Source organism: Pristiophorus japonicus, chromosome 7 (genome assembly GCF_044704955.1).
Source record: "Pristiophorus japonicus isolate sPriJap1 chromosome 7, sPriJap1.hap1, whole genome shotgun sequence".
NCBI classification, from domain to species: domain Eukaryota; kingdom Metazoa; phylum Chordata; class Chondrichthyes; family Pristiophoridae; genus Pristiophorus; species Pristiophorus japonicus.
Window position 1 is genome coordinate 113,827,370 of NC_091983.1, and position 14,644 is coordinate 113,842,013.

Here is a 14,644-nt window from a genome sequence, read left to right on the forward strand (position 1 = left end):
AATCGTTGAAGGGGAAAAATATGTAGGGATCAGGGAAAGAGCAGGGTGTGGGACGAATTGGATAACTCTTCCAAAGAGCACAATGGGCCGAATGGCCTTTTTCTGTGCTATATGGTTCTATGATACACTTAACATTCCAGTGAGAATGGAGTGTATGTAGTGTGACACTGACATCTACTGGTTTGCTAGCATATGACACATAACGATCACATGATAATCTCAGAATTGATAGGTTCGGAGCAAGTCATCTGACATTGTCCAGCCAGGTGTATAACTAAGCTCACTTTCAGTAATTCTTTGGTATTCTATGATGAGAACTTGCCTGGATTAGTATTAGAGTTAATGGCAGACCCCAGGGAATATTCTACTAGTAAGCATATAGATGTATAACGTGCTTGTACTTTATGTCGCTCTGAACAATTGATCTCATATCTGGTGCTCGAATTTATATAATTTGGATTACTGTACTTGGTTATTCTAACAGCTCGAGTCTGCGTAGATAACACGTGTGACTCTGCCCTCAACAATGAAAACTTCAGAGCTGCTTTTGCTGTTGCTGCTGATCATCCAATATTGACAAATGTGTTTAAAACTTTCACATGGAGAAGTGTTAGCGCAACCATTTCAACTTTACAAAAAATTCATTTTGGTTTGTTCAATATGATGTCCCATAATCAGATTCCTTACCCTTGTTTTCATTTTGCCAGTTAACCTTATTTGCAATTTCCTCCTCCTCTTTTATCCTTGGATGCTTCAATGGCCTTCCAGCTCTAGAAGAGAGGAGATAAAGTCAAAATAGCATCATATAAATCTCATCAAAACATTTATAATCATAATAGGATTGAAAAAACAAGCTAAAAGTAAAATCTACCCACCATGTCACAACAGTAGATGCAAAAAATTACAATATTTATTCAGCTGTGGGAACTGGGTTACGTTCTCACTCGGTTCAAAGTCACCACTATTTTTAGAAAAATCATGAACCCATGCTTTTGGAATGCATTTGCAATTTTGCTTGAAATAATGAATATTGGAACTCTCCCAGCTGTGTTTACATTGTAGTTAACACAAGGCAATGCTAGGAAATTCCACCCACCTCCCATCTTGTGACTGATTTTCTTCTAAGTTGCATACAGTAATTTATCAGTTTTTGAAGTAGGAAAAGTGTGGGCTCACAAGGAAAGTGGCAAAGAGAAGAACTGGTTTTTACCCCACTGAGGGAACCCAGTCTTGTTAGGCTGTACATTGGCCTTAAAGACAGAAGCACACAGATACAAATGGTAAAGGTTACCGCGAATAGAGTAATTTTGGAAACATTAATTATTGGGGCAGAATTTTGCGGTGGATATGATGGCATACTCAGAGTACGCCGTCATACCGCCTTTCAAATTGACCACAAGTTTGGGATTTCTATAGCGCTGCGCATGCGTTAACTCATGAACTTGCGATCTGTCGAGGTACGCCTTGACAGGTGATTTGCACTGATGGGGAAATCCTCTGGCATCTGGTATCACTTCACAATAAAATACATCTATCTAGTGGCAACATTTAGAAACATTAAAAATATAAAATATGACAATTAATATTTAAAATTATCAATGTTTTCTGCACTCCAATTGTATGATCAAGAACTGGGCATTCGGCACAAATCATTTCTACTTCCTCCAAATGTATGAAATAAATCTATTTTGTTTTTTTAATTATTTTATATAATGGCCTGGAAATTGCGGTCGGAGGCTTGCCACCCACATACGCCTCCGAATTGAAAGAAAATGATGTACTTACCTTGTGTCTCCGGAGTTTCGGACTCTTGCTGTCCTGGGCCTGAAGGCGTACGCCTGCGTAAAGGCCCACAGATCCCAGGGGTGCATGCGGTTCGTAAGCATTTCTGGGATCATGTGGGCCAGGCCAACCAATGACAAAGGGGGATTCCTATTATGCTATGGGAATTCCATTTACGTACGGAATCTCCATATGCATAATAGAAATCAACTAATTTCACACCACTTAAATAAAAATAAATGATCACAGGTTTAAAATTAATTAAAATACCCTTAATGAATTAAAATACATTCAAAATAAAAATAGATTTTTTAAAAATTCTGGGTAGTAGTTTGCAACAGCGAAAGTGAAGTGACAGCGGATGCAGTGGATCTGTCCAAGCGAAACTTATCAGATTGCAACTTGCGGGTTTTTGCGCATGCGCAGTGCAACGCATACAGAAACCCAGAACTTGTGGGGCCATTCTGAAGGCTTCTGACAGCGTACACTGTGCGTATGCTGTCGGGAGCACCGTAAAATCCAATACATTTGGTGTGCTTTGTGGATGGCATATAGTAAATCAAAGGGATCATTGCCAATGCCTTTTAGTGCTGTTGAATCGCAATGTGTCATAATAACCTTTGACAGGATATTAAATGCTTTAAAAGAATAAAAAACTTATCTGATTTACATAAAATAAATCTGAACACAACCTTAATTTAAAAAGCCAGGATGTATGAAGTACAGCACAGATAATTCTTTGGGCTAGCAAAACACTCCACAACGCTTTACAATGCTCCTTAGTGCAAATAACAAAAAGAACATGTAGTGTGAAATATAAATAATGAGCTTTCGACCACACATCCGCAACATAACTAAGACCGCCTATTTACACCTCTCTAACATCGCCCATCTCCACCCTTGCCTCAGTTCATTCGCTGCTGAAGCCCTCATCCATGCCTTTGTTATCTCTAGACTTCACTATTCCAACACACTCCTGGCTGATCTCCCTCATTCTACCCTACGTAAACTAGAGATGATCCAAAATTCAGCTGCCTGTGACCTAACTCGCACCAAGTGCTACTCACCCATCACCCCTGTGCTCGCTGACCTATACTGATTTCCGGTTAAGCAACGCCTCGATTTCAAAATTCTCAACCTTATTTTTAAATCCTTCCATGGCCTTGCCCCTCCCTATCTCTCTAATCTCCTTCAACCCCCCCACCCCCGCAAGATATCTGTGCTCCTCTAATTCTGCTTTCTTGAGCATCCCTGATTATAATCGCTCAACCATTAGTGGCCAAGCTCTGGAACTCCCTGCCTAACCCCTTCGCCTCTCTACCTCTCTTTCGTCCTTTAAGACGCTCCTTAAAACCTACCTATTTGACTAAGCTTTTGGTCACCTGCGCTAATTTCTACTTATGCGGCTCTGTGTCAAATTTTTTATCTCATAATAATCCTGTGAAGCACCTTGGGACGTTTCACTACATTAAAGACGCTATATAAATCTAAGTTGTTGTTGTTCCAAACACTTCGCAAGTGATAGGTTAAACAGCTAAACAATTTATTTCACTAAAGTAAACGGTCAAAGGATGAGAATCTTTCCATTGACCTCAAATTATCTTTTTTAACCTTCAAGTGGAAAACAGATGCCAAATTATTGTTACTTAATTTTAACAAAGTGCTGATATAAGTCCAAGTACCAGTTTAATTAAAAGTTTAAAACAAAATTTAAAATGTAATTTCAATTTAAGAGACTGAAAGAAGTTTCTGCAGACGTGGCTTAGTTTTGACAGATTTTGTGGGCGTGTCTTCCCTTCATCATCTTAGGCAGTCCCTTGGAGTCGAGGAGCACTTACTTCCACTCTGAAAGTGGGTTCTCAGCTGACGAAGGAGTCCAATGTGGGACCTACAGTCTCTGTTACAGGTGGGACAGACAGTGGTTGAAGGAAAGGGTGGGTGAGGAGCTTGGGTTGACGCATGTTCCTTCCGCCGTCTACGCTTGGTTTCTGCTTGTTCTCGGCGATGGGACTTGAGGTGCTCAGCGTCCTCCCGGATGCCTTTCCTCCACTTTGGGTAGTCACGGGCCAGGGATTCCCAGGTGCTGGTGGGGATGTTGCACTTTATCAAGAAAGCTTTGAGGGTGTCCTTGAAGCGTTTCTTCTGCCCATCTGGGCCTCGCTTGCTGTGTCGAAGCTCCATGTAGAGCACTTGCTTTGGGAGTCTCATGTCGGGCATGTGGACGATGTGGGCCGCCCAACAGAGCTGATCGAGCATGGTCAATGCTTCGATGCTGGGGATGTTAGCCTGAGCGAGAACACTGACATCGGTGTGTCTATCCTGGGCGTGTCTTCCCTTACGCATAGATTATGCACTGTGCTCCTGGCCTTTGTGATGTAATACGCTGCACACAACTCTGCAGCACCAAACAACAAGTCTACATTCTGGGCCTAGCACAAGGTAAGTCCTTGTTGGTCAGCCGACTCTTGGAACGGCCTGACCATGGTGGCCCTAGCTTGGAGCGGGCTGCCATTGTGCAGCTCGGCACTCTGTTTTGGGTGCTGGGCTGCTGGCCTGGTCTCACGCTGCCTTGATGGTCCAGTGGCGGCCAACAATGGGCCATGCAGAGTACGCAGTGGCCATCCCCTTTAATGGAAAGGGAGGGGCGTTATAGCATGTCAGCGCTACATGGAGCATCCGTATAGTGCTGGTGTGCTCCGTTTAGCACTGGACTCTGCGACGGCTGCCGCCACGGGAGCATCTCTCAAAAGTGGAACGCCAGAGTCAGCGCTCTGCTCCCTTTGAGGGGCACACGGCCCAATTTCACGTCGTGGGCGAGTCTTGCGGGTCGGGCGATAAAAGTCCCGTTTGGAAAGTTACCGCCCCCAATCGGGCCGATGGGCAATTTCCTCCCCTCAGTCTTTAAACCTTGTAACATCAATTTCCAGCTTTAAAAGATTTGTGAAAAACAATAATTCTTTAGAAAAAGATCTTTAATTGAAAAATATTGTAGGTACAATTGACCTGCACTGTTCAATAGCCTGTAATAAGATTTTAGACAAGGCAATTTTTGCCTGTCATTAAAAAATAATTGATCATTAATGAGCCAGTTTCTCACAGTAAATTTGTCATAGCTCGTAAGTTAAACAATTTAGCGGAATGTAGTAGTAATGAAAATTTAAATAAAGTTAACAACTGTAAATTAGCCTCCTGACCTCTTAACAAGTGTGACTTATTTTTTGGTGGGAGGAACTGAATCAAATGTAGTTTACCAAATTATACTAACATATAGGGGCATTTCATGGGTTGAGAGTTTCCTGCAGTCAGTAAAGAATTCATTACAAATTATAAGCTCAAAAAAACAGATACCTATACCATATGGGTTCCTAAATGCCTGGATTTAATTAACAGTGGAAGAGAAGTATTACAATTTCGAAATCAGACTGATTCAGACAATTACAGATAATACTTAATGACCTTAGAAGTATTAAGGAAATTATTATTAGTAAGAAAATAGTAATGGAGAAACTAATGGGACTGAAGGCTGATAAATCCCCAGGGCCTGATGATCTGCATCCCAGAGTACTAAAAGAGGTAGTCATGGAAATAGTAGATGCATTGGTTGTCATCTTCCAAAATTCTATAGATTATGGAACAGTTCCTGGAGGGTGGCAAATGTAACCCCACAATTTAAAAAAGGAGGGAGAGAGAAAACAGGGAACTAACATCAGTAGGGAAAATGCTAGAGTCTATTATAAAGGATGTGCATACTTAGATAATAGCAACAGGATTAAACAAAGTCAACATGGATTTATGAAAGGAAAATCATGTTTGACAAACCGACTGGAGTTTTTTGAGGATGTAAGTGATAAGAGTAGATAAGGGAAAACCAGTGGATGTTGTGTATTTGCATTTTAAGAAGGCCTTTGATAAAGTCCCACATAAGAGGTTAGTGTGCAAATTTAAAGCACATAGGATTGGGGGTAATGTATTGGCATGGATTGAAAATTGGTTAACTGATAGAAAACAGAGAGTAGGAATAAATGGGTCTTTTTCGGGGTGGCGGGCAGTGACTAGTGGGGTGTCACAGGGATCAATGCTTGGGCCCCAGCTTTCACAATATATATAAATGATTTGGATGAGGGAACCCAATGTAATATTTCCAAGTTTGCTGATGACACAAAACTAGGTGGGATTGTGAGTTGCGAGGAGGATGCAAAGACACTGCAAGGCGACTTAAGATAGGTTGAGTGAGTGGGCAAACATATGGCAGATGCAGTAAAACGTGGATAAATGTGAAGTTATCCACTTTGGTAGGAAAAGCATAAGGACAAAGTATTATTTAAATGGTGATGGCTTGGGAAGTGTCGATGTACAGAGGGACCTGGGTATCCTTACACACCAGTCATTGAAAGCAAACATGCAGGTGCAGCAAGCAGTTAGGAAAGCAAATGGCATATTGGCCTTCATTGCAAGAGGATTTGAGTACAGGAGCAAGGATGTCTTACTACAGTTATACAGGACCTTGGTGAGACCGCACCTGGAGTATTGTGTGCAGTTTTGGCCTCTTCACCTAAGAACGGATATACTTGCCGTAGACGGAGTGCAGCGAAGGTTCACCAGACCGATTCCTGGGATGGCAGGACTGTCATATGAGGAGAGATTGGGTCGACTAGGCCTGTATTCACTAGACTTTAGAAGAATGAGAGGGGATCTCATTGAAACGCATAATATTCTGACTGGGCTGGATTGACTGGATGCGGGAAGGATGTTTCCCCTGGCTGGGAAGTCTAGAACAAGGGGTCACAGTCTCAGGATACGGGGTAGGAAATTAGGACCGAGATGAGGAGAATTTTTTTCACTCAGAGGGTGGTGAGCCTGTGGAATTCTCTACCACAGACGGCTGTGGAGGCCAAGTCACTGAATATATTTAAGAAGGAGATAGATAGATTTCTAGAAACAAAAGACATCAAGGGGTATGGGGAAAAAGCAGGAATATGGGGCCCAAGTTTCCACATGATAAAAAACGGGCGCCCCTTCGAGCTGGGCGCCCGTTTTTCGCGCCTAAAACGGCGCCGGAAAAAAAACGAGCAATTCTGGAGCGTTCTGCAGCTCCTTGTCTGCTTGGCGCGGCGCCCGGGGGGCGGAGCCTACATTCGCGCCGATTTTGTAAGTGGGAGGGGGCGGGTACTATTTAAATTAGTTTTTTTCCTGCCGGCAACGCTGCACGTGCGCATTGGAGCGTTCGCGCATGCTCAGTATGAAAAAAACATTGGCACTCGGCCATTTTTGTAGTTCTTTGTAGCTGTTTAGTTTTTGAACATTTTTTAACAAAAGTACATTGCCATCAGCACAGAGGCTTCTTGTAGCAGTGAGAAGGGTGCAGGAAGCCTCAGAAAGTTGAGGCAGCCGTTTCCCGACGAGCTCCCCCTTATTGCCATCGGGAAATGGCTCCTCAATTTCTGAGGCTTCCTGCAGCCTTCTCTCTTTCCCGCCAGCCGTCTGGAACGGCTCCATTCCCTCCCCCCCCCCCCCCCCCCCCCGCCTTCGGTCGGCTCCCTTCCTCCCGCCTGCGTTCGGTCAGCTTCCTTCCCTCCCCCACCCCCCCCCTGCGTTCGGTCGGCTCCCTTCCCTCCCCGCCCCCCCCGCCGCGTTCAGTCGGCTCCCTTCCCTCCCCCCGCCCCACCCGCGTTCGGTAGGCTCCCTCCCTCCCGCCCTCCCGCGTTCAGTCGGCTCTCTCCCCCCCGCGTTCGTCGGCTCACTTCCCTTCCCTCCCCACCCCCCCGCGTTCGTCGGCTCCCTTCCCTCCGCCCCCCCTCCCCCGCGTTCGGTAGGCTCCCTCCCTCCCGCCCTCCCGCGTTCGGTCGGCTCCCTCCCCCGCGTTCGGTCGGCTCCCTCCCTCCCCCGCGTTCAGTCGGCTCTCTCCCTCCCGCTTTCATCGGCTCCCTTCCCTTCCCTCCTGCCCCCCCCCCCCCCCCCGTGTTCGTCGGCTCCCTTCCCTCCCCCCGTTCATCGGCTTCCTTCCCTTCCCTCCCCCCCCCGCTCGCGTTCGGTCGGCTCCCTCCTCCTTTCTCCCCCCTCCCGGCCCGCGTTCGGTCGGCTCCCTCCTCCCCCCCGGCTCGCGTTCGGTCGGCTCCCTCCTCCCCCCCACCCCGGCCCACGTTCGGTCGGCTCCCTCCTCCCTCCCCCCCACCCCGGCCCACGTTCGGTCGGCTCCCTCCTCCCCCCCACCCCGGCCCACGTTCGGTCGGCTCCCTCCTCCCTCCCCCCCACCCCGGCCCACGTACGGTCGGCTCCCTCCTCCCTCCCCCCCACCCCGGCCCACGTTCGGTCGGCTCCCTCCTCCCTCCCCCCCACCCCGGCCCACGGTCGGTCGGCTCCCTCCTCCCTCCCCCCCCCCACCGGCCCGCGTTCGGTCGGCTCCCTCCTCCCTCCCCCCCCCCCACCCCGGCCCATGTTCGGTCAGCTCCCTCCCCCCCCCCCGGCCCGCGTTCGGTCAGCTCCCTCCTCCCCCCCCCCGGCCCGCGTTCGGTCGGCTCCCTCCTCCCCCCCGGCCCGCGTTCGGTCGGCTCCCTCGTTTTGTGAGGCTTGCTGCACCATTCTCCCTGGCTGAAGCACTTTCACACAGGTAGGAAGATGGTTTATTTAATCTTTTCTTTGCTTATAAATGTTTATTCAGGTTGGATTTATTTGTATAATATTTGTATAAGTATAAATAAGGATTTATTGTAGAATTTAATGCGTTCCCTTCCCCCCCCACCTCGTTCTGGACGCCTGATTTGTAACCTGCGCCTGATTTTTTAATATGTAGAACAGGTTTTTTCAGTTCTACAAAAATCTTCACTTGCTCCATTCTACTTTAGTTTGGAGTACATTTTCACTGTGGAAACTTTCAAATCATGTGTCAGTGGCCGGACACGCCCCCTTTTGAAGAAAAAATTCTGTTCCAAAGTAGAACTGTTCTACCTGACTAGAACTGCAGAAAAAAAAATGTGGAGAATTGCAAATTCTAAGATAGTCCGTTCTCCACCAGTTGCTCCTAAAAATCAGGCGCAAATCATGTGGAAACTTGGGCCCATGGTGTTGAGATAGAGGACCAGCTATGATCATATTGAATGGCGGTGCAGACTCAAAGGGCCGAATGGCCTACTACTGCTCCTATTTTCTATTTTTCTATGGCAATCCAAAACCGTCTCCAAGCAAAGGGCAAGGATGAAACATAGAAACATCGAAAATAGGTGCAGGAGTAGACCATTCGGCCCTTCGAGCCTGCACCGCCATGCAATGAGTTCATGGCTGAACATGCAACTTCAGTACCCCATTCCTGCTTTCTCGCCATACCCCTTGATCCCCCTAGTAGTAAGGACTACATCTAACTCCTTTTTGAATATATTTAGTGAATTGGCCTCAACAACTTTCTGTGGTAGAGAATTCCACAGGTTCACCACTCTCTGGGTGAAGAAGTTTCTCCTCATCTCGGTCCTAAATGGCTTACCCCTTATCCTTAGACTGTGACCCCTGGTTCTGGACTTCCCCAACATTGGGAACATTCTTCCTGCGTCTAACCTGTCCAAACCCGTCAGAATTTTAAACGTTTCTATGAGATCCCCTCTCATTTTTCTGAACTCCAGTGAATATAAACCCAATTGATCCAGTCTTTCTTGATATGTCAGTCCCGCCATCCCGGGAATCAGTCTGGTGAATCTTCGCTGCACTCCCTCAATAGCAAGAATGTCCTTCCTCAAGTTAGGAGACCAAAACTGTACACAATACTCCAGGTGTGGCCTCACCAAAGCCCTGTACAACTGTAGTAACACCTGCCTGCCCCTGTACTCAAATCCCCTCGCTATGAAGGCCAACATGCCATTTGCTTTCTTAACCGCCTGCTGTACCTGCATGCCAACCTTCAATGACTGATGTACCATGACACCCAGGTCTCATTGCACCTCCCCTTTTCCTAATCTGTCACCATTCAGATAATAGTCTGTCTCTCTGTTTTTACCACCAAAGTGGATAACCTCACATTTATCCACATTATACTTCATCTGCCATGCATTTGCCCACTCGCCTAACCTATCCCAAGTCACTCTGCCCTCATAGCATGTTCCTCGCAGCTCACACTGCCACCCAACTTAGTGTTATCCGCAAATTTGGAGATACTACATTTAATCCCCTCGTCTAAATCACTAATGTACAATGTAAACAGCTGGGGCCCCAGCACAGAACCTTGCGGTACCCCACTAGTCACTGCCTGCCATTCTGAAAAGTCCCCATTTACTCCTACTCTTTGCTTCCTGTCTGACAACCAGTTCTCAATCCATGTCAGCACACTAGCCCCAATCCCATGTGCTTTAACTTTGCACATTAATCTCTTGTGTGGGACCTTGTCGAAAGCCTTCTGAAAGTCCAAATACATCACATCAACTGGTTCTCCCTCGTCCACTCTACTGGAAACATCCTCAAAAATTTTCAGAAGATTTGTCAAGCATGATTTCCCTTTCACAAATCCATGCTGACTTGGACCTATTAGGTCACCTCTTTCCAAATGCGCTGCTATGACATCCTTAATAATTGATTCCATCATTTTACCCACTACCGATGTCAGGCTGACCGGTCGATAATTCCCTGTTTTCTCTCTCCCTCCTTTCTTAAAAAGTGGGATTACATTGGCTACCTTCCACTCGATAGGAATCCAGAGTCAATGGAATGTTGGAAAATGACTGTCAATGCATCCGCTATTTCGAAGGCCACCTCCTTAAGTACTCTGGGATGCAGTTCATCAGGCCCTGGGGATTTATCGGCCTTCAATCCCATCAATTTCCCCAACACAATTTTGCAACTAATAAGGATTTCCCTCAGTTCCTCCTTCTTACTAGACCCTCTGACCCCTTTTATATTCGGAAGGTTGTTTGTGTCCTCCTTACTGAATACTGAACTAAAGTACTTGTTCAATTGGTCTGCCATTTCTTTGTTCCCCGTTATGACGTCCCCTGATTCTGACTGCAGAGGACCTACGTTTGTCTTTACTAACCTTTTTCTCTTTACATATCTATAGAAACTTTTGCAGTCCGTCTTAATGTTCCCTGCAAGCTTCCTCTCGTACTCTATTTTCCCTGCTCTAATCAAACCCTTTGTCCTCCTCTGCTGAGTTCTAAATTTCTCCCAGTCCCCAGGTTCGCTGCTATTTCTGGCCAATTTGTATGCCACTTCCTTGGCTTTAATACTATCCCTTATTTCCCTTGACAGCCACGGTTGAGCCACCTTCCATTTTTTATTTTTACGCCAGACAGGGATGAACAATTGTTGTAGTTCATCCATGCGGTCTCTAAATGTCTGCCATTGCCCATCCACTGTCAACCCCTTAAGTATCATTCGCCAATCTATCCTAGCCAATTCACGCTTCATACCTTCAAAGTTACTCTTCTTTAAGTTCTGGACCATGGTCTCTGAATTAACTGTTTCATCCTCCATCCTAATGTAGAATTCCACCATATTATGGTCACTCTTTCCCAAGGGGCCTCGCACAACGAGATTGCTAATTAATCCTCTCTCATTACACAACACCCAGTATAAGATGGCCTCCCCCCAAGTTGGTTCCTCGACATATTGGTCTAGAAAACCATCCCTTATGCACTCCAGGAAATCCTCCTCCACCGTATCGTTTGGTTAGCCCAATCTATATGCATATTAAAGTCACCCATGATAACTGCTGCACCTTTATTGCATGCACGCCTAATTTCCTGTTTCATGCCCTCCCCAACATCACTACTACTGTTTGGAGGTCTGTACACAACTCCCACTAATGTTTTTTGCCCTTTGGTGTTCTGCAGCTCTACCCATATAGATTCCACGTCATCCAAGCTAATGTTCTTCCTAATTATTGCATTAATCTCCTCTTTAACCAGCAATGCTACCCCACCTCCTTTTCCTTTTATTCTATCCTTCCTGAATGTTGAATAACATTGGATGTTGAGTTCCCAGCCCTGATCATCCTGGAGCCACGTCTCTGTAATCCCAATCACATCATATCTGTTAACATCTATTTGCAGTTAATTCATCCACCTGTGCCATTGAAAGAAAATACCAAATGCTGCAGAAATAAAAATTGCCAAGCTTATCAGACTAGATGACTGTAGCCACCGAGTTGCTGTATGTCACTTTGTTTAAAAAAATGTATATTATACTCCATATAAAAAGGTCAGCTGTGGCTCAGTGGGTAACACCCTTGCCTCGGAGTCAGGAGATTGTAGGTTCAAATCCCACTCCAGCGATTTGAGCACAAAAATCTAAGCTGATACTCCAGTGCTGAGGGAGCGCTGCACAGTCGGAGGTGGCGTCTTTCAGATGAGATGATAAAGTGAGGCCCTGTCTGCCCTCTCAGGTGGACATAAAAGATCCTATGGCACTATTTCAAAGAAGAGCAGGGGAGTGATCCCTGGTGTCCTGGCCAATATTTATCCCTCAATCAACATCACTTAAACAGATTATCTGGTCAATATCGCATTGCTGTGTTTAGGAGTTGCTGTGTGCAAATTGGCTGCCGTGTTTCCTACATTATAACAGCAACTACACTTCATAAAGTATTTCATTGGCTGCAAAGCAGTTTGGGACATCTGGTGGTCATGAAAGGCGCTAAATAGATGCAAGTCTTTCTTTTTTTATATTATGCAGACTAACAAGAATCCTAAAAGCTTGCTATTGAACAGAGTTCCAGATTTAAAAAAATATAATTTTAGGCTCTACAGTTCTTAATTATGTAAAAGCTATTGCCAAATAATGCTGTAAGTTCTAAAACCCCCTGTATCACAAGCAAAAGGCAGAATACAGTCAGGTGGAACCACGACACAGCACTCAAACACAGATACACCCCCACATATTGGGATAGATTTTGAACTTTCACTGCTAGGTGGCTAACGGGTGGTAGAGAATTGGCCACCCCTTATAGATCCCACTGAAGTCAATGGAAAACAAAATCCAGTGCAGTAACGGGTGGCCATTTCATTATTACCAGTTTAACAACTAGTAGTGAAAATTAAAACCTACTCCATAAGATTCAAGCACCAAATGCTAAGAGTGATGAGAAGGAGAGACTTTATGACAAAAAAATTTACATCACTGGCAATGAAAATAATTAAGACATATTTATATAAATCTTGTACAAATATTACTTCAGATCACAAATATATCTTACAGTATTCACTAACATATTCCTTTTAAGTATTTAAAAATATGTATTTCAGCAAAATAAAGTTTAGAAAAGTGATGAGAGCTGTTTGAGTTGGGTTATATACAATTCCATGTACAAATACACCAGTGGATAAAACTAGCTAATACCAGTGTATTTTGATAGGCTCTCAGGTGGTCATATATACTATCTAGTGAACAGAATAATTGTTCCTAAGTTGTCTCCATTAGTCACTTAATGAGAAATTCTGGCAGCAGTGTGCTGAGAAACCACTGTTGTTGCTGATAATATAAGGTGTACAGTTTTAGTTGACTTATCCTGTGATTAATGAAGTCAGAAACAAGGTGAAGCACTATAACCCATACTGTCTTTTTTACCTGTCATTCAGCTTCTTAGTCCAATGTCCTCTTATTTTTTTCTTGCCAATTTTCTTCCCTCTCCTCCCCACAGACTGTTTACTGTGATGCAGTTCGACTGGGATCCTCAAGTACATATAAACATATGGAAAATGACGGACAGGTAAAGACCATCTGGTCCATCGAGCCTGTCCCACACACTTGCGATACCTTGTGTATCACAACATATACACTCCACCCCACCAAACCTGTGATCTCCGAGGAGAGGCAAAAAAAGATAAAAAACCCAGGCCAATTTAGGGAAAAAAAAATCTGGGAAATTTCTCTCCGACCCATCTAGCTGATCGAAACTAGTCCAGGAGATCATGCTGGCCATTAAATTCCCTGCAGGACCTACCTTCTGTAAGAATTCATCTCCGCCGCAGCCAGAAACAAATCCAGCTTTTGTTTGAAAGAATTCAGTGAGTCTGCATCCACCACATGAGAGGGCAGCTTATTCCAGAGATCGCTATTCTTTGTGAAAAGAACCACCTCCTGACATCTAACCTATATCTAGCCTTATACAACTTAAATTTGTGCCCCCTGGTCCTGCCTAACCTGCTTAATTGAAATAAACGGTGAGCTGGAACACTGTCTATTACCTTCATTATCTTATAAATCTCAATCATATACCCCCTAAGTCTACGCTGCTCTAAGGTAAAGAGTCCCAACTCTTTTAACCTATCTTGATAACTAATATGCCTGAGACTTGGAATTAGTCTAGTGGCCCTCTTCTGCACCATTTCCAGAGCCTCAATATCACCCACCATGCGAGGAGACCAAAACTGGACACAGTATTTCAAGTGCGGCCTGACTAAGGTCTTGTACAAGGACAAAACATTGCGCCTCGTCTTATACTCAATTGACCTATGGATACACCCCAACACCCTATTTGCATGGCATTGCTCATGTACCTTTAAGGATATATATATTAGAATGCCCAAATCTCTTTCTATCTCCACCATCTTTATTGCCTTTCCCTGGAGGTTGTATGAATGTTGAGCATTTGCCCTGCCCACATGCATAACACTGCTCAAGTGCCTATTTTTCACATGTGAGCCTAAATAGTGAGTGCTGATAGGCTATTCAAGCAGAGAATGCATCACAACCAAGCCCAATACTGTTTACCCATACATATTTCCAGCAGGGGTATCTGGATGGTTACTAAGAGTAAGAAGCTTGGCTGATTTTCCTCTCCCTAACCCAGGGAGCTAATATAGTGGTTGTATTGCTGTCCAAGTTGAGGTCAGTAAATCACTTCCATACCATATGGCCTAAATTTTCATGATGGTTTTATCCCATT

At 45.0% G+C, this 14,644-nt stretch overlaps 1 protein-coding gene across 1 annotated transcript in view; it reads right to left on the minus strand.

Annotated features, from left to right (window-relative positions):
• Positions 1–14,644, minus strand: part of l3mbtl3 (L3MBTL histone methyl-lysine binding protein 3) — a 238,339-nt gene that overhangs the window by 39,454 nt on the left and 184,241 nt on the right. Inside the window, exon 19 of the mRNA XM_070885259.1 lies at positions 688–770. Coding sequence (XP_070741360.1) covers positions 688–770 — 83 coding nt within the window. The remainder of the gene's footprint in view (positions 1–687; positions 771–14,644) is intronic.